The sequence below is a fragment of the Pantherophis guttatus genome, chromosome 4 (genome assembly GCF_059756535.1).
Source record: "Pantherophis guttatus breed Tessera chromosome 4, ASM5975653v1, whole genome shotgun sequence".
NCBI lineage: Eukaryota > Metazoa > Chordata > Lepidosauria > Squamata > Colubridae > Pantherophis > Pantherophis guttatus.
In genome coordinates this window covers 27,488,708-27,506,770 of record NC_142066.1, presented here as the reverse complement: position 1 = coordinate 27,506,770, position 18,063 = coordinate 27,488,708, and the positions used below count along the sequence as shown (strand labels likewise).

General features: G+C 43.5%; 1 protein-coding gene across 1 annotated transcript; it reads right to left on the bottom strand.

The window, feature by feature from the left end:
- Window positions 1–3: 3 nt before the first annotated feature.
- On the bottom strand, window positions 4–5,094 carry LOC117666735 (uncharacterized). The gene is made up of 2 exons (XM_034419601.2): window positions 4,917–5,094; window positions 4–2,061 (listed from the first exon to the last, which is right to left on the bottom strand). Exon 2 carries the CDS (start codon window positions 2,017–2,019, stop codon window positions 904–906), a length of 1,116 nt encoding a protein of 371 aa, XP_034275492.1. The 5' UTR covers window positions 2,020–2,061; window positions 4,917–5,094; the 3' UTR covers window positions 4–903.
- Between the last annotated feature and the right edge of the window lie 12,969 nt (window positions 5,095–18,063).

Sequence of the window (18,063 nt, the reverse complement as noted above, 5' to 3'; positions counted from 1 at the left end):
AGATTATTTCATCCTGTATTGCCTTTATTCCTCAGTTTTTCGAAAGGACGTCTGTAAGCTGACTCTCATCCTGTCCACGAAGATTTTGTTTGTTCCTTAAACATAAAAGGAAAAAGAAAAGTTGTACAGCCACATGTGTATCCAGGTTTATCTTTTCCTGCTCTCTGAAGCTTTACTTTAATCTTCCTAAACAAGAGCCCTCCAGAGGTTTTGGCTGCCAAAATCACTGGAAGAAGTATGGAAATCAAAGTGGATAATTTCAGAGGACACAAGGCTAGTTCTAGGCCCAAGCTATAGCTACAGGCTATTGAGAGTGGAGAGAAAGAGGTCTAAATCCCTCACCTTGATTAAAATTGAATATGAAGAAAGGAAAAAAGACAGCACTATTTTGCATATGTTAATTCATTGAAGTGTTTGCAAACGGAATATGCCCCGTTGCATCAATATGGATTTTAAAGGAAAACAAAACAAATAGCAGCTCAGGTGTGTGGGGAGGGCAATTCATTTTACAGAGGATCATCATGTATCAATATTTTGTTTGGTACAATTGTGAGAGGAACACAACTCTCTCTGTACCAATTCTTCAGGAAAGCACAGGAAATTTAAGAAAACAGTATTCTTGGTTTCATTTCCATCTACAAAAGAATTAAAAACATGAAATGTTCCCCTATCTTCATAGCAGCTCTGAATATCGTTGAACAGGGGCAGCCTTGATTCCCTGCCACCAGTAGCCTTCTCTAGTCTTTGGTGATGCCCATACAGTGCTATTTGAAGGGCTTTAATACTCTAGAACAGTTCTAGAAGATACTTCCTTTAGTTTCATGTCCTTTCTTACAGAGAAAGTGTTTCAATCCAACAGATAACTGCAGAATGTTCTGGTCTGTCTCCCCCACTTCTGCATGTTTATGGGGGTTGAATCTCAGGTTTATCTTTATCTTTGATGTGCTCCATCTGTAATATCTGTGTCATGGCTCCAGGCAGGCTTCCCACCTGCCTTTCTGAAGCTTCCCTCCAGTGATTCCCACCCTCAACCCAGTCTTCCACTGGTTCACTGCTCCAGCCACTCCCAAGCTCCTCTGTGGCCCAGTCCCCACTTCCTACCACCATTTCTGATTCCCAGTCCCCTGCCGTAGTCCAACTGCCCCCTCCTTCCTCCACAGAGCGCTGGTAGTAGGTCTCACGGGCATGTTTGCGCTTGGCATGTCGGCGGAGGGTATTCCGTTCTGTAAAGCGCAGTCGACAGATCTGGCATTGATAGGGCTTCTCCCCAGTATGGACCCGCTGGTGACGCAACAGTTCGCCAGATTCCCGGAAACCCTTGCGGCAGACGGGGCAGCTGAAGGGGCGCTCACCAGTGTGGATGTGCTTGTGCCGCTGAAGGTGGGAGGAACGCTTGAAGGCCTTGCCACACTCACGGCATATGTATGGCTTGCTCTCTGAGTGGGTGATGCTGTGGCGCTCCAGGTCAGACTGGTAGAGGAAAGTCCGCAGGCAAATGGGGCAGAAATACAGCTGTCGTGGTGGTGGAGCGGAAGCCAGCAACTCGGGCTCCGAAGACTGCATTTGTCCAGCCAGCTCCACTTCCTCTCGTGACACAGTGTGGGGCACCCCTTCTGCATCAATCAGCACCAGGGATCCCTCGTCAGTGGCATCTCCTCCTGATGTACCCAGTTGCTTTGAGTTTAGAGTAGAGGCTTGTGCGTTTGACCTTCCTCCCCTGTGTCTAGTCAGTGCAGAATGCAGCTTGGGACCCCACAGAGCAATGCTGTAGATCTCAGGCGGCCTGTCTTCTGTAGCCACTTGGTGCTGCGAGACATCACTGCTGAGTGGGGCCTGCGTATAGTGGTCCCAAGGCGCTGGAGGGCAACTTTCTATCACCTGGTTCTCAAGCCTGTTGCCACCATGGTTTTCCAGTCTCGGCCAACTACTCTCTCCTGGCACCAATACCCGAGTCTCTGCCTGCAGCTCCGCTGGATGCCCATCACCCCTGCTGACATGCCACCTGTGAGATGGCTCCATTGGGCACCAGGAACAAGAGTGCAATCAGCTACAGGGACATCGCTGCAGAAATGGGAGAACAGTAAGAGCTATGAGGAAGTACGCCCACCCATGAAATGCACATAATCACTTTAACACACTGTCATGAGAATACATTCAAAATAATCCATCCAGAATTAAAGTGATAAAAAAACACCAAAGCAGCTAAGAGCCCAGTAATACCAAATTTAACTAAGGCTCAGTGGGATTTACTTTTATGTAAAACTTACTCAAGATTCTGCCAGATCATGCCTTGTAAGATAATAAACTTAAATTCTTCAGCCTTTTTATGAAGTATGATGCTTGCTCCAAAATGAGTTAAAATAAAAACTAAATATTTTATTATTTATATGTAGAGTTCTTTCAAAATGCCTAGAAAACTGTTGGCATGGCAATGCATACAAGCATGGATACAACTGCCTGGTATTACGTGTTCAGATATTTTCTTGTAAATGCAAATATCTGTGTGTGAATATTTGCCTTATAAGCTAAACTCTAAGCACCTGCAGCATATGGGAATGCAAGGTATTTGCATGAACATCTGTGATTTGTTATACCCACAAGAAAGATTTTGTTTATTATACAAGCTAATCTGGAGAACAGTAATGGTTAAAGGTACTAGACTAGAATTTGGGAGATTAGTCCTACTTCAGACATGAAAGCCAGCTGGGCGACTTTGGGCCAATCTCTGTTTCCCAACTTTGGGGGAAAAAATACTGGCAAATCATTTCAGGAAGAAAAAAAATTACTAACAAAAGTGCAATATTTTTTTCTTGTATTCACCAAAAGCCAGGGCTGATTTGATGAAGCAAACATTTGCACCATAATTTTGAATTATCATTTTCATAATCAGTTTGTGCAAGAAAATGGTTGATTCTTCTCCCCTTTTGAAATGTGCTTATGGGTCAAGTGAGGATCTAAGTCTGTGTTAAGCACTGTAAGGAAGTAGAGCAGAGAGGTATTTCAAGTAAAATGCAAGGAATACAAGCCCCATCATCCAGAGGCAGGAATAGAGGCAATTTGCAAAATATATTTATATAACCCTGGCTTACTTTCTTCTCTTTACACTGTACAGCTTGTGCACACATTATACTCTACAAAACGTACCACACTTTTGCAAGTAGAATATAGTAGTTTTACAGATGCTATAGTGGTGGAGACATTAAATTTCAAGGTTGACTCATCCTTCCATCCTTTCTAAGGTAGGTGAAATGAGGACCCAGTTTGTGGGGGCAATAAGCTGACTTTGTATAAATATACAAAAGGATGAAGGCTATTGCTGAGCACATTGTAAGCCGCCCTGAGTCTTCGGAGAAGGGCGGCATATAAATCAAATTAAAAAAAAAAAAAAAAAAAAAAATTTGTGTCCTAATTCTTGAAAGCTCTAATTCTCAGAAATGTTTGGAGGGTACCAACTCTTCCCAAATAGCAGAGGTTGTCATTTGCAAAGGTTCTCTGGCGTATCTGGTCTTTGCATTGTTTAGATCTAGTCCTTGTACATAGCAGATGCCTCTCAAAGCCCTAATCAGAGGTTAAATTAAGGGGTCAAGTTTGAAATTTGGAGTCCTTTGGAGTCTAATTTCAAACAGCCACCCTTCCTGCTCTCAACTGGAATATCAGCACTGTACATGTTTTGTAATATAATAAATGCTGGTTCGAAGCTTATGAGATCTATCTTTCAGTCCAGCCTACCTCGCAAGGTTATTGTGAAAGTAAAATAGAAAACTCCCCTTTGCACCAACTTGAGCTTTTAAAGGAAAGACAGGATATGCATTTTTACACAGTCTTTAAGTATCTATTAATAATTTCAGATGCTAGTACTGAAATGCAGCCTAGAATTGTGAGCTGCATTCAATTTGAAATGTATCAGATTTTTAACACTTAATTTTGAACATTTCTGTCACTTTAAGAATTAAAAAAAACACCCTTTCTTAATTCTAGGTGATTAACCTTAAATCATACTGTGAAGTTGTGAAATCCATTCCTTTGCACTTTTCTAAATGAGCACACACTAAAATCCCGCAGCATCCATTACTAGAAATAATGGGAAATAGTGAGAAGGCAAAGATAGTGAAAGAATGAAAATAGGGAACACAGGTTGCAAATGTTGCAGTCAGTGTAATTCTGGACAAGCAAGCCTCTTCCACTTTGCACCATCAAATACATTTTTGTTCACAATCTGCCAATCTATATTTTTCTTACACCTGAAAAGGCAAGGAAAGCACTACTTTCAGCTAAAACCATGTGATCAAGCTTCTGTCACAGCTGTAGCAAAATACTCACTTTCATTGCTTAACCCGAACTGAGCCCTTGTAAAAATACAATCAATAAATGTTTTAGACTTCCCTAAGAAATTCCGGGAGGACGAGTGCTGTCTTGGTATTTTTTTCCCCCCACTACAGAGGAGAGAGCACCTCTGGGCATGTGCTGAGTGCCCTTGCTTTACCAGTTAGAAATAGCACAAGCCATCCTTGAAGCACCTGCGACTCAGCAACAAGACAGACAGGTTTAAAAAGCACACAGATGTAAACATACACAAGAAGGTTTCCAAGCCGTCTTGATCCGTGGCATCCCATAAAAGGGAGAAATGTCCTATTAAAATTGTATTTTACTTTTTAAAGAGAAATCTGTTTTTCCCTCTATCCCTTATTCTTCCAACAGTGTCATCAAAAGCAGAGGATTCAGAGCCATGAGAACATTTCTCTTCCATCACAAATATCCAAGATATTCCCTTCCTCCTTGCGCCCTCAACCTGCGGATAAGCGGTCAAAGCTTTAAGAGCCCCCCCACCCCCACCCCGCAAATCTGCTTTGGGCTATGCTGGCTGAAAGGAAGGAGGCTACCCACTCCAGCCAGAGGACCCGAGGAGCAGCTAATACCTGTTTTGCATTGTGATCTGCGGCAGTGGAGGGTTTCAATGGGCCGGCAGCAGGTAGGGAAGAGATGAGCGTCTGATGGGAAGCCTCTCAGCCCGGCCGCTGCAGAACAAAAGAGGTTGGCTGGTCTTAGCTGGGCATCCGGGAGGCATTCGGACCCAGCCGAGGGACCCAGCGGAGAGCATGATTCCTACATTCAAGAGAGGCTCCTGGGTCCTAGTGCTACCAGCTGGTCACAAGAAGGGGACACCAGGAACAGCAAGCAAACTAATAGTTATGGGTCCCCACAGTGAGGCTTTTGTCACTTGTGCCTTTGAGAGAAAGTGGTTACACCCCTTCGTCTGTGCAGTTATGATTTTCCACCTGCTTTGGGCAGGGTGATCTAACCACTAGTTAACATAGAGACTTAGAATAACTTTATTGTCACTTTGAATGTACACTAATCGGCATACATTAAAATGAAGATTCATTGCATACAGCTCTCAAAGGGTCACCACCTCCAATATACACTACATAAACATATCAAAATAAATAAATACAAAATTATGCATATACCCACATATATCACACAGAGAAATAACACAGTCTAGTTCGGATGTATACATGTTGTTGTTAGTTGCGAAGTCGTGTCCGACCCATCGTGATCCCATGGACAACGTTCCTTCAGGCCTTCCTGTCCTCTACTATCCTCTGGTGTCCATTTAAGCTCACGCCCACTGCTTCAGTGACTCCATTCAGCCACCTCGTTCTCTGTCGTCCCCTTCTTCTTTTGCCCTCAATCGTTCCCAGCATTAGGTTCTTCTCCAGTGAGTCCTTCCTTCTCACTAGGTGGCCAAAGTATTTGAGTTTCATCTTCAGGATCTGGCCTTCTAAAGAGCAGTCAGGGTTGATCATCTCTAGAACTGACCAGTTTGATCGCTTTGTAGTCCAAGGGACTCACAGGAGTCTCCTCCAGCACTAGAGTTCAAAGGCCTCAATTGTTTGGCACTCAGACTTGCTTATGTTCCAACTTTTACAGCCATATATTGCAACTGGGAAAACCATAGCCCTGACTATGCACACTTTTGTTGGCACGGTGATGTCTCTGCTTTTTAGTATGCTGTCTAGATTTGTCATAGCTTTCCTCCCCAGGAGCAAGCGTCTTTTAATTTCTTGGCTGCAGTCCCTATCTGCGGTGATCTTGGAGCCCAGGAAAATAAAATCTGTCACTACCTCAATTTCTTCCCCATCTATTTGCCAGGAATTGAGAGGGCCGGATGCCATGATCTTAGTTTTCTTAATGTTGAGTTTCAAGCCAACTTTTGCACTCTCCTTCTTCACCCGCATCAAGAGGCTCTTTAGTTCCTCTTCACTTTCTGCCATTAAGAGTGGTATCATCTGGATATCTAAGGTTGTTGATATTTCTCCTGGCAATCTTAATTCCAACTTTTTATTCCTCTGGCCCCGCCTTTCTCATGATGTGCTCTGCATATAAGTTAAATAGGCAGCATGACAGTATACAGCCTTGCCAGACTCCTTTCCCAATTTTGAACCAATCGGTGGTTCCTTGTCTAGTTCTCACTGTTGCTTTTTGACCCGCATATAGGTCTCTCAAGAGACAAATAAGTACTCCCATCTCTTTAAGAACTTGCCGCAATTTGTTATGATCCACACAATCAAAGGCTTTAGCATTGTGAATGAAGCAGAAGTAGATGTTTTTCTGGAACTTCCTAGCTTTCTCCATGATCCAGGATATGTTGGCAATTTGATCTCTAGTTCCTCTGCCTCTTCAAAATCCTGCCTGTACTTCTGGTAGTTCTTGATCCACATACTGCTGGAGCCTAGCTTGTAGGATTTTAAGTATAACTTTACTAGCATGTGAAATGAGTGCAATGGTGCGATAGTTTGAACATTCTTTGGCATTGCCTTTCTTTGGAATTGGAATGTAAACTGATCTTTTCCAATCCTGTAGCCACTGTTGAGTTTTCCAAATTTGCTGGCAAATTGAGTGTAGCACTTTTATTGCATCGTCTTTTAAGATGTTGAATAGTTCAGCTGGAATACTGTCACCTCCACTAGCTTTGTTGTTGCTCAGATTTCCTAAAGCCCATTTGACTTCACATTCTAGGATGTCTGGCTCGAGGTCAGTGACCACCCCATCGTGGTTATCAGGGACGTTAAGCTCATTCTTGTATATTTTTTCTGTGTAATTTTGCCATCTCTTCTTAATCTCTTCTGCCTCTGTTAAGTCCCTGTCATTTTGGTCCTTTATCATGCCCATCTTTGCATGAAACATTCCCTTCATATCTCCAATTTCTGGTCCTCCCTATTCTATTGTTTTCTTATATTTCTTTCCACTGTTCATTTAAGAAGGCATTCTTATCTCTTCTAGCTATTCTCTGGAATTCTGCATTCAATTGGGTGTATCTTTCTCTTTCTCCCTTGCCTTTCACTTCCCTTCTTTCCTCAGCTATTTGCAAAGCTTCCTCAGACAGCCATTTTGCTTTCTCGCATTTCTTTTTCTTTGGGATGGTTTTAGTTACTACCTCTTGTACAATGTTGTATACATGTACATGATGAGAAAAACAAATCTTGTGAGTTTATCAGAGGGATGGCATAGGGAACAAAGCTATTACAGAATCTGGTAGTCCTGCTATGAATACTTTGAAACCTCCTCAGCAACAGAAACAGAAACAGACCATAATGTGGGTGTGTGGGGTCCCTAACAATGTTTTGAGCTCTAAGCACATAGTACTTAACATCACAGTAAACCATGATTTAACCATTTCTGGAAGGAACCACCATTGACTGGGTTTACACATTCCACTACTGTGTGCTAGAGTTTCTCGACCTAGACAACTTTAAAAATGTGTGGACTTCAACTCCCAGAATTCCCCAGCCAGCCTTGCTCTATGCCAAGACTAAGCACATCATTTAATGGTATAGTACAATATGTGATCCCATAGCTAAATGACTGTTTAAAGCAGGAGTGTCCAACCTTGACAACCTGAAGATCTGTGGACTTCAACTCCCAGAATTCCCCAGTCAGTGCTGACTGGGGGATTCTGAGAATTGAAGTTTACAGGACTTAAACTCGATACTCTTGCTTTAAAGGAATGGCTCCATTGAGTCAAGTTTGACTTTTTGTTATTACATGAACACATGCAGTTTTCTCATAACTTTATGAAAAGAATTTGTCCCCACTGGTCCTTTGGAGGTTTTGGACATCTCCATCCAACCAAGTTTAGCTTCTGAGTCCAGACATGGATGGCTAGGGGCTACCACCTGCTGAGGTTCTTAAGGGAATCAATTGACATTGATTGTCTACCCATCACATACCAATCAACCAGAGGCTATTTATTTATTTGCATCCTGACAGCTCTGAGTGACTCAGACCTCAAACAGGTCAGAATAAAAATAGAATAGGTAGAGAATAAAATAATAAATCTGGCTAACAACCTCAAAATAAAGACAAGCATATCCAACAAGGGGCCACAACCATCTTCAGCGGGAGACGTATTTCAGGCTAGTTAACCTGGCAGGTTAGGTGAGATCACCTGTTAAGTTAATTATTCAGCGGATAGGCATACTCAGCCAATAGAACTGTAATTCGCAGGTCACCAAAATGGAGCTGGGTTGCTTCTGCTGAACCATTATGGGATTTCCTTGTTCCCATATCCTGTACTCTGGTGTAAGGAGTTGTAGCCTTCCAGGGTCATTGAGCAGGAGTGGGACATAAAGATTAAGTCAAAATGGCAGCCCACTGCATATTCAAAAGCAATGTGGCATCAATCATGCAATTGGAGCTTCCATCATTTATTATATTTTTAGATTTTTATCTCACTTTATTGCTTTATATGTAATTCAAGGCAACAAGCATGCTCACTGTCTTTGAGTTATTTGTAAAAAATAATAAAGGTGAGATATAAAATAACTTCCTCCTTGTCACGGTTCTGAGTAATAGATCCATTGTAAGCAAAACTCCGATATTTATTTCCAATAAATGATATTCATTGGAAGTATCATATTGGCACATATCTGGTCCCTCAGTTTTCATCTAATTAAAAGTGAAAGTCGCCCCCCCCATCCCAAATAACTAGTCACATGGCCCAAACAATGCAGCATCCACTGATCTGGTGACATCACTCCTCCTTCCTCCAGTCAGGTGTAAGAACGTCCATGGTTCCCAAGAGAAAGTATTTTATTTTGACTTCACAACCCCAGCTATCTGGCTCATGACTTTTTAAATCCCCTTTGTGAATGCAGATTTAGCATGATATCTCTTAAACAATTTCTCTGTTTGCTGTAACACACTTCTGCACTGGCTTCTCTCTTTTCAAAATGATGGACAAAGTTACTTTTAAACAGTTTCTGGTGCTTCAGATGTGAATACATTCATTTGCAAAAGGAAAATACTACGTGTGCCACCCAGCCTCTTTTCCTACATCAACATTGTGCTCTTAACATTTGGCAGTGATTATGGATGATTTATAATATGATAGCATGCTTTTGTTGTTGTTGTTGTTGCTGTTGTTAGTTGCGAAGTCGTGTCCAACCCATTGTGACCCCATGGACAACGTTCCTCCAGGCCTTCCTGTCCTCTACCATCCTCTGGAGTCCATTTAAGCTCATGCCTACTGCTTCAGTGACTCCATCCAGCCACCTCATTCTCTGTCATCCCCTTCTTCCTTTGCCCTCAATCTTTCCCAGCATTAGGCTCTTCTCCAGTGAGTCCTTCCTTCTCATTAGGTATTTGAGTTTCCTCTTCAGGATCTGGCCTTCTAAAGAGCAGTCAGGGTTGATCTCCTCTAGGACTGACCGGTTTGATCGTCTTCTAGTCCAAGGGACTCACAGGATTCTTCTCCAGCACCATAGTTCAAAGGCTTCAATTTTTTGGCACTCAGCCTTTCTTATGGTCCAATTTTCACAGCCATACATTGCCATTGGGAAAACCATAACCTTGACTATACATTTTTGTTGGCAGGGTGATGATGTCTCTGATTTTTAGTATGCTGTCTAGATTTGCCATAGCTTTAGGGCATGCTTTAATACTTTCAAAATAAACACAATAATATAAGAATGTGTCCAGTTTAAAAAAAAACCCTAAAAGTTAAAAAAGCTGCAAATTGTAATGGCATGTACAGTTAATACTCGACTTATGACCACAATTGAGGCCAAAGTTTTTTGTTGCTAAGCAAGACAGTTGTTAAGTGAATTTTGACCCATTTAAAGACCTTTCTTGTCACAGTTGTTAATCATTGCAGTTGTTAAGATAATAACATTATCTTGTGAAGTGGTTGTGAAGTGAACCTAGCTTTCCCATACACTTTGCTTGTCAGAAGGTCGCAAAAGGCAATCACATGGCCCCGTACACTGCAACCGTCATAAATATGATTTTTTAAAAAATTTATTATCAAATTTATAGACCGCCCTTCTCCCGAAGGACTCAGGGCAGCAAATTAGTTGCCAAGTATCTGAATTCTGATTATGTGACCATGGGAATGCTGCAATGGTTGTAAGTGTGAAAAACAGTCATAAGTCACTTTTTTAATGTTGTAACTTTGAATGGTCTCTATTGTCACTAAATGAACTATCTGTATCTGATCAAAATGGGAAGAAAAGGCTACAGACCTTTAGCATTATAACTGAAAAGGGTAAACAGGGGTAAAATATACAAATCGTTCTCCCTTAGTGACCAGCAACTCCATTGCTAAGCAATGCAAGTGAAACCTCATGATTGCAATGGACTTACAATGTCACTTCTCTTTTTATTAAGTGAGTCACTGTAGTTTATTGAGCAAGACGTCTTGTGACTGCAACTTGCAATTTCATTGCTGGCTTCTCAACTGACTCAGCTTGTTAGAAGCCAGTTGTGAAGTGTGCAAATGGCAATCACATGATCTCGGGCACTCTGTGATGGTTGCAAATAAGAGGACTGGTTGTAAAGATACTTTTCCCCACCATCACAACTTTGAGCTGTCATTAACCAGGACAGATGTTAACTGAGGACTACCTGTAATAGAATAATGTTTCGTGGATCTATACCATCAGAGTGAAAGTTACATCTTATTTTTCCTATAGTCTGTACCTTTTGTTGGCTTCGCACAATACAGTAGCAACAGTTTTGGTATATTTGAGGCTTAGCATTGTGCCTTAACTCAGCCAATTGTGGTTTACTCAAATTATCATGATTGGAAAAGTTATTGCTTAAGTTGGTATGTAAACACTGTTACTCAAGGAGATTCTGGGAGCTAGAATTACTTTTGTTGTTGTTAGTTGCGAAGTCGTGTCCGAACCATCGCAACCTCATGGACAATGTTCCTCCAGGCCTTCCTGTCCTCTACTATCCTCTGGAGTCCATTTAAACTCATGCCCACTGCTTCAGTGACTCCATCCAGCCACCTCGTTCTCTGTCGTCCCCTTCTTCTTTTGCCTTCAGTAGTTCCCAGCATTAGGGTCTTCTCCAGTGAGTCCTTCCTTCTCACTAGATGGCCAAAGTATTTGAGTTTCATCTTCAGGATCTGGCCTTCTAAAGAGCTGTCATGGTTGATCTCCTCTAGGACTGACCGGTTTGATCGCCTTGCAATCCAAGGGATTTGCAGGAGTCTTCTCCAGCACCAGAGTTCAAAGGCCTCAATTCTTTGGCACTCAGCCTTGCTTATGTTCCAACTTTTACAGCCATATATTGCAACTGGGAAAACCATAGCCCTGACTATACACACTTTTGTTGGCACGGTGATGTCTCTGTTTTTTAGTATGCTGTCTAGATTTGCCATAGCTTTCCTCCCCAGGAGCAAGCGTCTTTTAATTTCTTGGCTGCAGTCCCCATCTGCGGTGATCTTGGAACCCAGGAAAATAAAATCTGTCACTACCTCAATTTCTTCCCCATCTATTTGCCAGGAATTGAGAGGGCCGGATGCCATGATCTTAGTTTTCTTAATATTGAGTTTCAAGCCAACTTTTGCACTCTCCTTCTTCACCCGCATCAAGAGGCTCTTTAGTTCCTCTTAGAGTGGTATCATCTGCATATCTGAGGTTGTTGATATTTTTCCTGGCAATCTGAATTCCAATTTTTGATTCCTACAGCCCCGCCTTTCTCATGATGTGCTCTGCATATAAGTTAAATAGGCAGGATGACAGTATACAGCCTTGCCAGACTCCTTTTTAGGCTGTGCACTAAGATTAATGGGATGCAGCCTGTTTCCCTCCAGTTATTATGGCATAAAAACAGTTTTCTCCAGTCTGACATCTTCTAAATGTGGGTTAGGCTGTAATTCCAGCCTCTTCACCTAGGGCAGCATATGGCATATATGGAAGCTGGGGATGAAAAGAGTTGGAGGAAAACACATTTGGGTGGTGCCAGGTTGGAAGAGGCTAATCGTGCTTCATCTTTCTCTTAGCAGGAAAAAAAAGATGTGTGTGGAGGGGCAGTTCAGTGAAACACATAATTCCTGTTTCTACATGGAAGCCATAGATTTAAGTTTGGTTTGTTTTAGTTTTATTTGATTTGTATACCGCCCTACTCCCGAAGGACTAAGGGCGGTGAACAGCCACAGGATAAAAAACATAAATATAAAATTTAAAACTGAATAAAATCGAATTAAACAATTTGGCCGAAGACAGATTTAAAACACCCCAATAAATTAAAAATGAATTAAAATTTATGTTTTAAAAAGGGAAAAAAGGGAAACAGTTAGGCCAGGCCCGCCTGGTGGAATAAAAAGGTCTTGAGAACGCGGCGGAAGGTGCGTAGATCCGGGATCCTCCGTATCTCCGGGGAGAGCTCATTCCAGATAGTAGGTGCCCCCACAGAGAAGGCTCTCCCCCTGGGGGTTGCCAGCCGACACTGTTTGGCTGACGGCACCCGGAGGAGTCCCTCTCTATGAGACCGTACTGGCCGGTGGGAGGCTATTGGTGGTAGTAGGCGGTCCCGTAGATAACCAGGTCCTAAGCCATGGAGCGCTTTAAAGGTGGTAACCAAAACCTTGAAGCACACCCGGAAGACCACCGGGAGCCAGTGCAGCTCGCGCAGGAGAGGTGTTACATGGGAGCGCCATGTCGCTCCCATTACCACCCGCGCGGCCGCACTCTGCGCCAGTTGGAGCCTCCGGGTGCTCCTCAAGGGGAGCCCCATGTAGAGAGCATTGCAATAGTCCAGGCGGGAGGTGACGAGGGCATGAGTGACCGTGCGTAACGAGTCCCGATCCAGAAAGGGGCGCAACTGGCGAACCTGATGAAAAATCCTCCCAGTCACGGCCGTCAAGTGCTCTTCTAAAGACAGCCATGAATCCAGGAGGACGCCCAAGTTGCGAGCCCTCTCCATGGGGGCCATCGATTCGCCCCCAATAGTCAGTGATGGCACCAACTGACTATATCGGGACGTCGGAAACCACAGCCACTCGGTCTTGGATGGGTTTATTTATTTATTTATTGAATTTATATCCCGCCCTTCTCCCCGAAGGGACTCAGGGCGGTGAACAGCTGAGAATTAAAATAGCATACAATATAAAAGTTAAGATAATTAAAAATAAATTAAATTAATCGGCCTCCCAATTTAAAACCCCTAGCTATACAATTAAAAAACTAACCCATAAAACCTATTCAGGCCAGGCTGGGTTGAGCCTGAGCCTGTTTCTCCCCATCCAGATCCGCACGGCCTCCAGGCACCGGGACATCACTTCAAGGGCATCGTTGGGGTGATCCGGGGTGGAAATGTACAGCTGAGTATCATCAGCGTACTTTACTCCGAAACCACGGATGATCTCGCCCAGCGGCTTTACATAAATGTTGAACAGAAGGGGCGAGAGGACCGACCCTTGTGGCACCCCACATATGACGCGCCTCGGGGTCAACCTCTGCCCCCCTGCCAACACAGACTGCAACCAGTCGGAGAGAAAGGAGGAGAACCACTGCAACACAGTGCCCCCCCCACTCCTAACTCTTCCAACCGATGCAGCATGATACCATGGTCGATGGTATCAAAAGCCGCTGAGAGATCTAATAGGACCAGGACAGAGGAGCAACCTCTGTCCCGAGCCCTCCAGAGATCATCAACCAACACGACCAATGCCGTTTCCGTGCTGTACCCAGGCCTGAAGCCCGACTGGAATGGATCCAGATACACCGTTTCATCCAGGTGCTGGGGGAGCTGTCGCGCAACCACACTTTCAACAAGCTTTGCCACAAAGCGAAGGTTGGAGACTGGACGATAATTAGACAACACTGCCGGATCCAGGGAAGGATCCTTGAGGAGAGGCCTCACCACCGCCTCTTTCAAGGCGGCGGGGAAGTCACCCCCACTCAATGAAGCATTTATAATCCCCTGGAGCCAGCCTCACATCACCTCCCAAGAAGCTAGCACTAACCAGGAGGGGCACGGGTCCAACAAACATGTGGTCATGTTCAGTCTACCCAGAATCCTGTCCACGTCGTCAGGAGTCACAGGATCAAACTCATCCCAGGTAACATTCTCAAGACCTACCTCAGTCCTCCCCCCTGAAACTACCCAGTCGGAGTCCAGACCTTCCCGAATCTGAGTGATTTTGTCATGCAGATACTGTACAAAGTCCTCGGCTCTACCCTCCAAGGGGTCCTCCCGCACTCCCTAGTGGAGCAAGGAGCGGGTCACCCTAAACACCCTAAACAGGGTGGCCGGGCGGTTCTCTGATGACGCAATAAGAGCAGCAAAATAATTACACTTTGCTGCTTTTATCACCACTAGGTAATTCTTAATATGAAATCTTACCAGTGTTCGGTCGGATTCAGAAAGACTGGCCCTCCAACTGCTCTCCAGATGTCTTTTCCGGCACTTCATCTCCCTCAGCTCCTCAGTAAACCAAGGGGCCAAGTGAGACCGGCGCCGGGTCAGAGGCCGCAAAGGCACAACCTGATCCAAAGCTCCAGCAGTCGCCCTGTCCCAGGCGGCCACTAGGTCTCCAGTCGGGGCGTGAGCCAGAGCTTCAGGGAATGGCCCAAGCTCCATCTGGAACCTATCAGGCACCATCAGGCGCCTGGGGCGGAACCATCTTACTGGCTCTGCCTCCCTGTGGCGAGGTGCAGTGGTTCAAAGATCAAGGCGAAGGAGAGAGTGATCCGACTACGACAAGGGCTCAATGACTATGTCCCCTATCTCGAGATCACTCAACCACTGTCCAGAGACAAAAACCAAGTCCAGCATGTTTCCCCCCGTGTGGGTAGAGCCATGAATTAGTTGGGTCAGTTCCATAGCCATCATGGAAGCCATGAACTCCTGAGCACCTCAGACGTCTCACCCATGGATGGCAAGTTAAAATCCCCCATGACCATAAGCCTGGGGGTGTCAACTGCCACCGCGGCTATAACGTTGAGTAGCTCAGGCAGGGCTGTTGCCATGTGACAGGGAGCCAGGTACATGATCAGCAAACTCATCTGTACCCCATGACCCCACTTCACAAGGAGGGACTCACATCCGGCAGTCTGAGGGACGGTGGCCTTCCTTGGCCTGAGACCTTCTTTAATGACAACCGCCACCCCCCGCCCCTTTCTTGTTACCCCGGCTGATGGAATGCACAGAAACCTCGTGGGCACAATTAAAATGAAAGAATATAGCCATTTTGCTAACTCTGATGCTGTAATATCCCATCTAGTTAGGATAGGAAGAAAAAAAGAAACACAAAGAAAAACATTATAAGGAAGTTTGGTCTAATGGTTAAGGCACCAGACTAGATAGCAGGAGGCTGTGAGTGCTAGTCCCTCCTTAGGTATGAAAACAGGCTTGGTATCTTTGGGTCAATCACCAGGAGATTGAGAGTTCTAGTTCTGCCTTAGGCATGAAAGCCATCTGAGTGACTTTGCGTCAATCACTCTCTCAGCCTCACCCATCAAAGGGTTGTTGCTGTGGGGAAAATAGAATGGAATAGAATAGATAATAGAATAGAGCTGGAAGGGATCTTGGAGGACTTCTAGTCCAGCCCCCTGCTCAAGCAGGAGAACCTATACTATTTCAGATAAGTGACTGTCTAGACTCTTCTTAAAAACATCCAGTGATGGAGCACCCCCAATTTATGGAGGCAAGCTTTTCCACTGGTTAATTATCCTCACTGTTAGGAAGTTTCTCCTTAATTCCAGGTTGCTTCTCTCTTTGATTAGTTTCCAACCATTATTTCTTGTCCTGCCTTCTGGTGCTTTGGAGAATAATTTGACCCCCTCTTCTTACTCAAATACTGGAATATTGCTATCATGTCACCCCACATTCTTCTTTTCTTTAGACTAGCCAAACCCAAATCCTGCAGCTGTTCTTCATATGGTTTAGTCTCCAGGCCTTTGATCATCTTAGTTGCTTTTCTCTAAACCTTTTCCAAGGTCACAACATCTTTTTTGTAGTATGGTGACCAAAATTGGTTGCAGTATTCCAGGTGTGGTCTTACTAGGGTTTTATAAAGCAGTACTAATTCGTCACATGATCTTGATTCTATGCATCTGTTATACAACTGAGGATTGCATTAGGTTTTTTGGCAGCTGTTGCACACTGCTAGCTCATATTCAAATGATCATCCACTAAGACTCCAAGGTCCCTCTCACGGTTATTGTTTTTGAGCCAGGTCTCACCTAATCTGTACTTATACCTTTGATTTTTCCTGCCTAAATGTAAAACTTTGCTTTTCTCTACATTGAAATTCATTTTGTTGGATAAGGATCATTGTTCAAGAGTATTAGGTATGTTCATCACTTTTGAGTTATTTATAAAAAATGATAAAAGTGGGACAATAAAATAAAATATTAGCAAGTTGCTCTATTTCCCCACATCTTCCCTTCTGTCTTTTCCTTTACGTCCCCATCCCCGCTCCCATTTTGGTTTTTTGGTTTTTTAAAATAATTTTTTTATTTTAAAACAAAAACCTCATTCCCATTTTGGATTGTTTCTTCAGAGGTTTTCCTGAAATCAACACACAGGATTTTCTCGGCCCACAGCCAATAGAATAGGTATAGGTATAGGTATAGGTATAGGTATAGAGATAGGGATAGGGATAGGGATAGGGATAGGGATAGGGATAGAGTAGAGTAGAGTAGAGTAGAGTAGAGTAGAGTAGAGTAGAGTAGAATAGAATAGAATAGAATAGAATAGAATAGAATAGAATAGAATAGGAAAAGGAAAAGGAAAAGGAAAAGGAAAAGGAAAAGGAAAAGGAAAGGATGGGAATGGGATGGAATAGAGTTAGAATCAGAATCAGAATTAGAATTCTTTATTGCCAAGTATGATTGGACACACAAGGAATTTGTCTTCAGTGCATAAGCTCTCATTGTACATAAAAACTAATATAATATAACTAAAACACGATGGATGGGACAAGAATCCAAGCAAAATATGTTTTGAATCTTACACTTAAGATCATATGCAGTTGCTCTCTTAGATAGTAGATCTGTCTTGCACAGTACAATGTACAACGTACACCAATGGTTGTAACTTTTCTGATCAATTGACCAATTCTTGAATGCAGCTCCTCTGCCTGGAACCCACACTATATATCGGACATTAATACAATTGAGCAGGTCCAGAGATATTTCACGAGAAGAGTACTCCACTCCTCTGCTCACAATAGAATACGTTATGCTACCAGGCTCGAAATTTTGGGCTTGGACAACCTAGAACTACGCTGACTACGGACTGACCTAAGCGTAGTACATAAAATTATCTGCTACAACCTCCTACCTGTCAATGACTATTTCAGCTTCAACTGCAATAATACACAAACACACAATAGATACAAACTTAAGGTAGACCGCTCCAAACTCTACTGCAGAAAATATGACCACAAGGGGGCACCTGTTGGAACTTCAGAACCAAGTTATATGGTAAATAGCTTTGGGGAGAGGGGGAATCTGTCATAAGTCAAGGACTACCTATAATCTTCTTTCAGTCATTATTTTCTTGCACTGTGCTATCAGCAGCTGTTCCACATTCCCACCCAATCCTCGGCTGTATTCTGGTTCATACAGGTAGTCCTTGGCTTACAACCACAATTGAGCCCAAAATTTCCGTTGCTAAGCAAGGCAGTTGTTAACTGAGTTTTGCCCCATTTTTTTACATTTTCTGTCAGTTATTAAGCAAATCACTACAGTGGTTAAGTGAATCAGACATTAAGTGAATCCAGCTTCCCCCATTGACTTTGCTTGTTGGAAGCCAGCTGGGAAG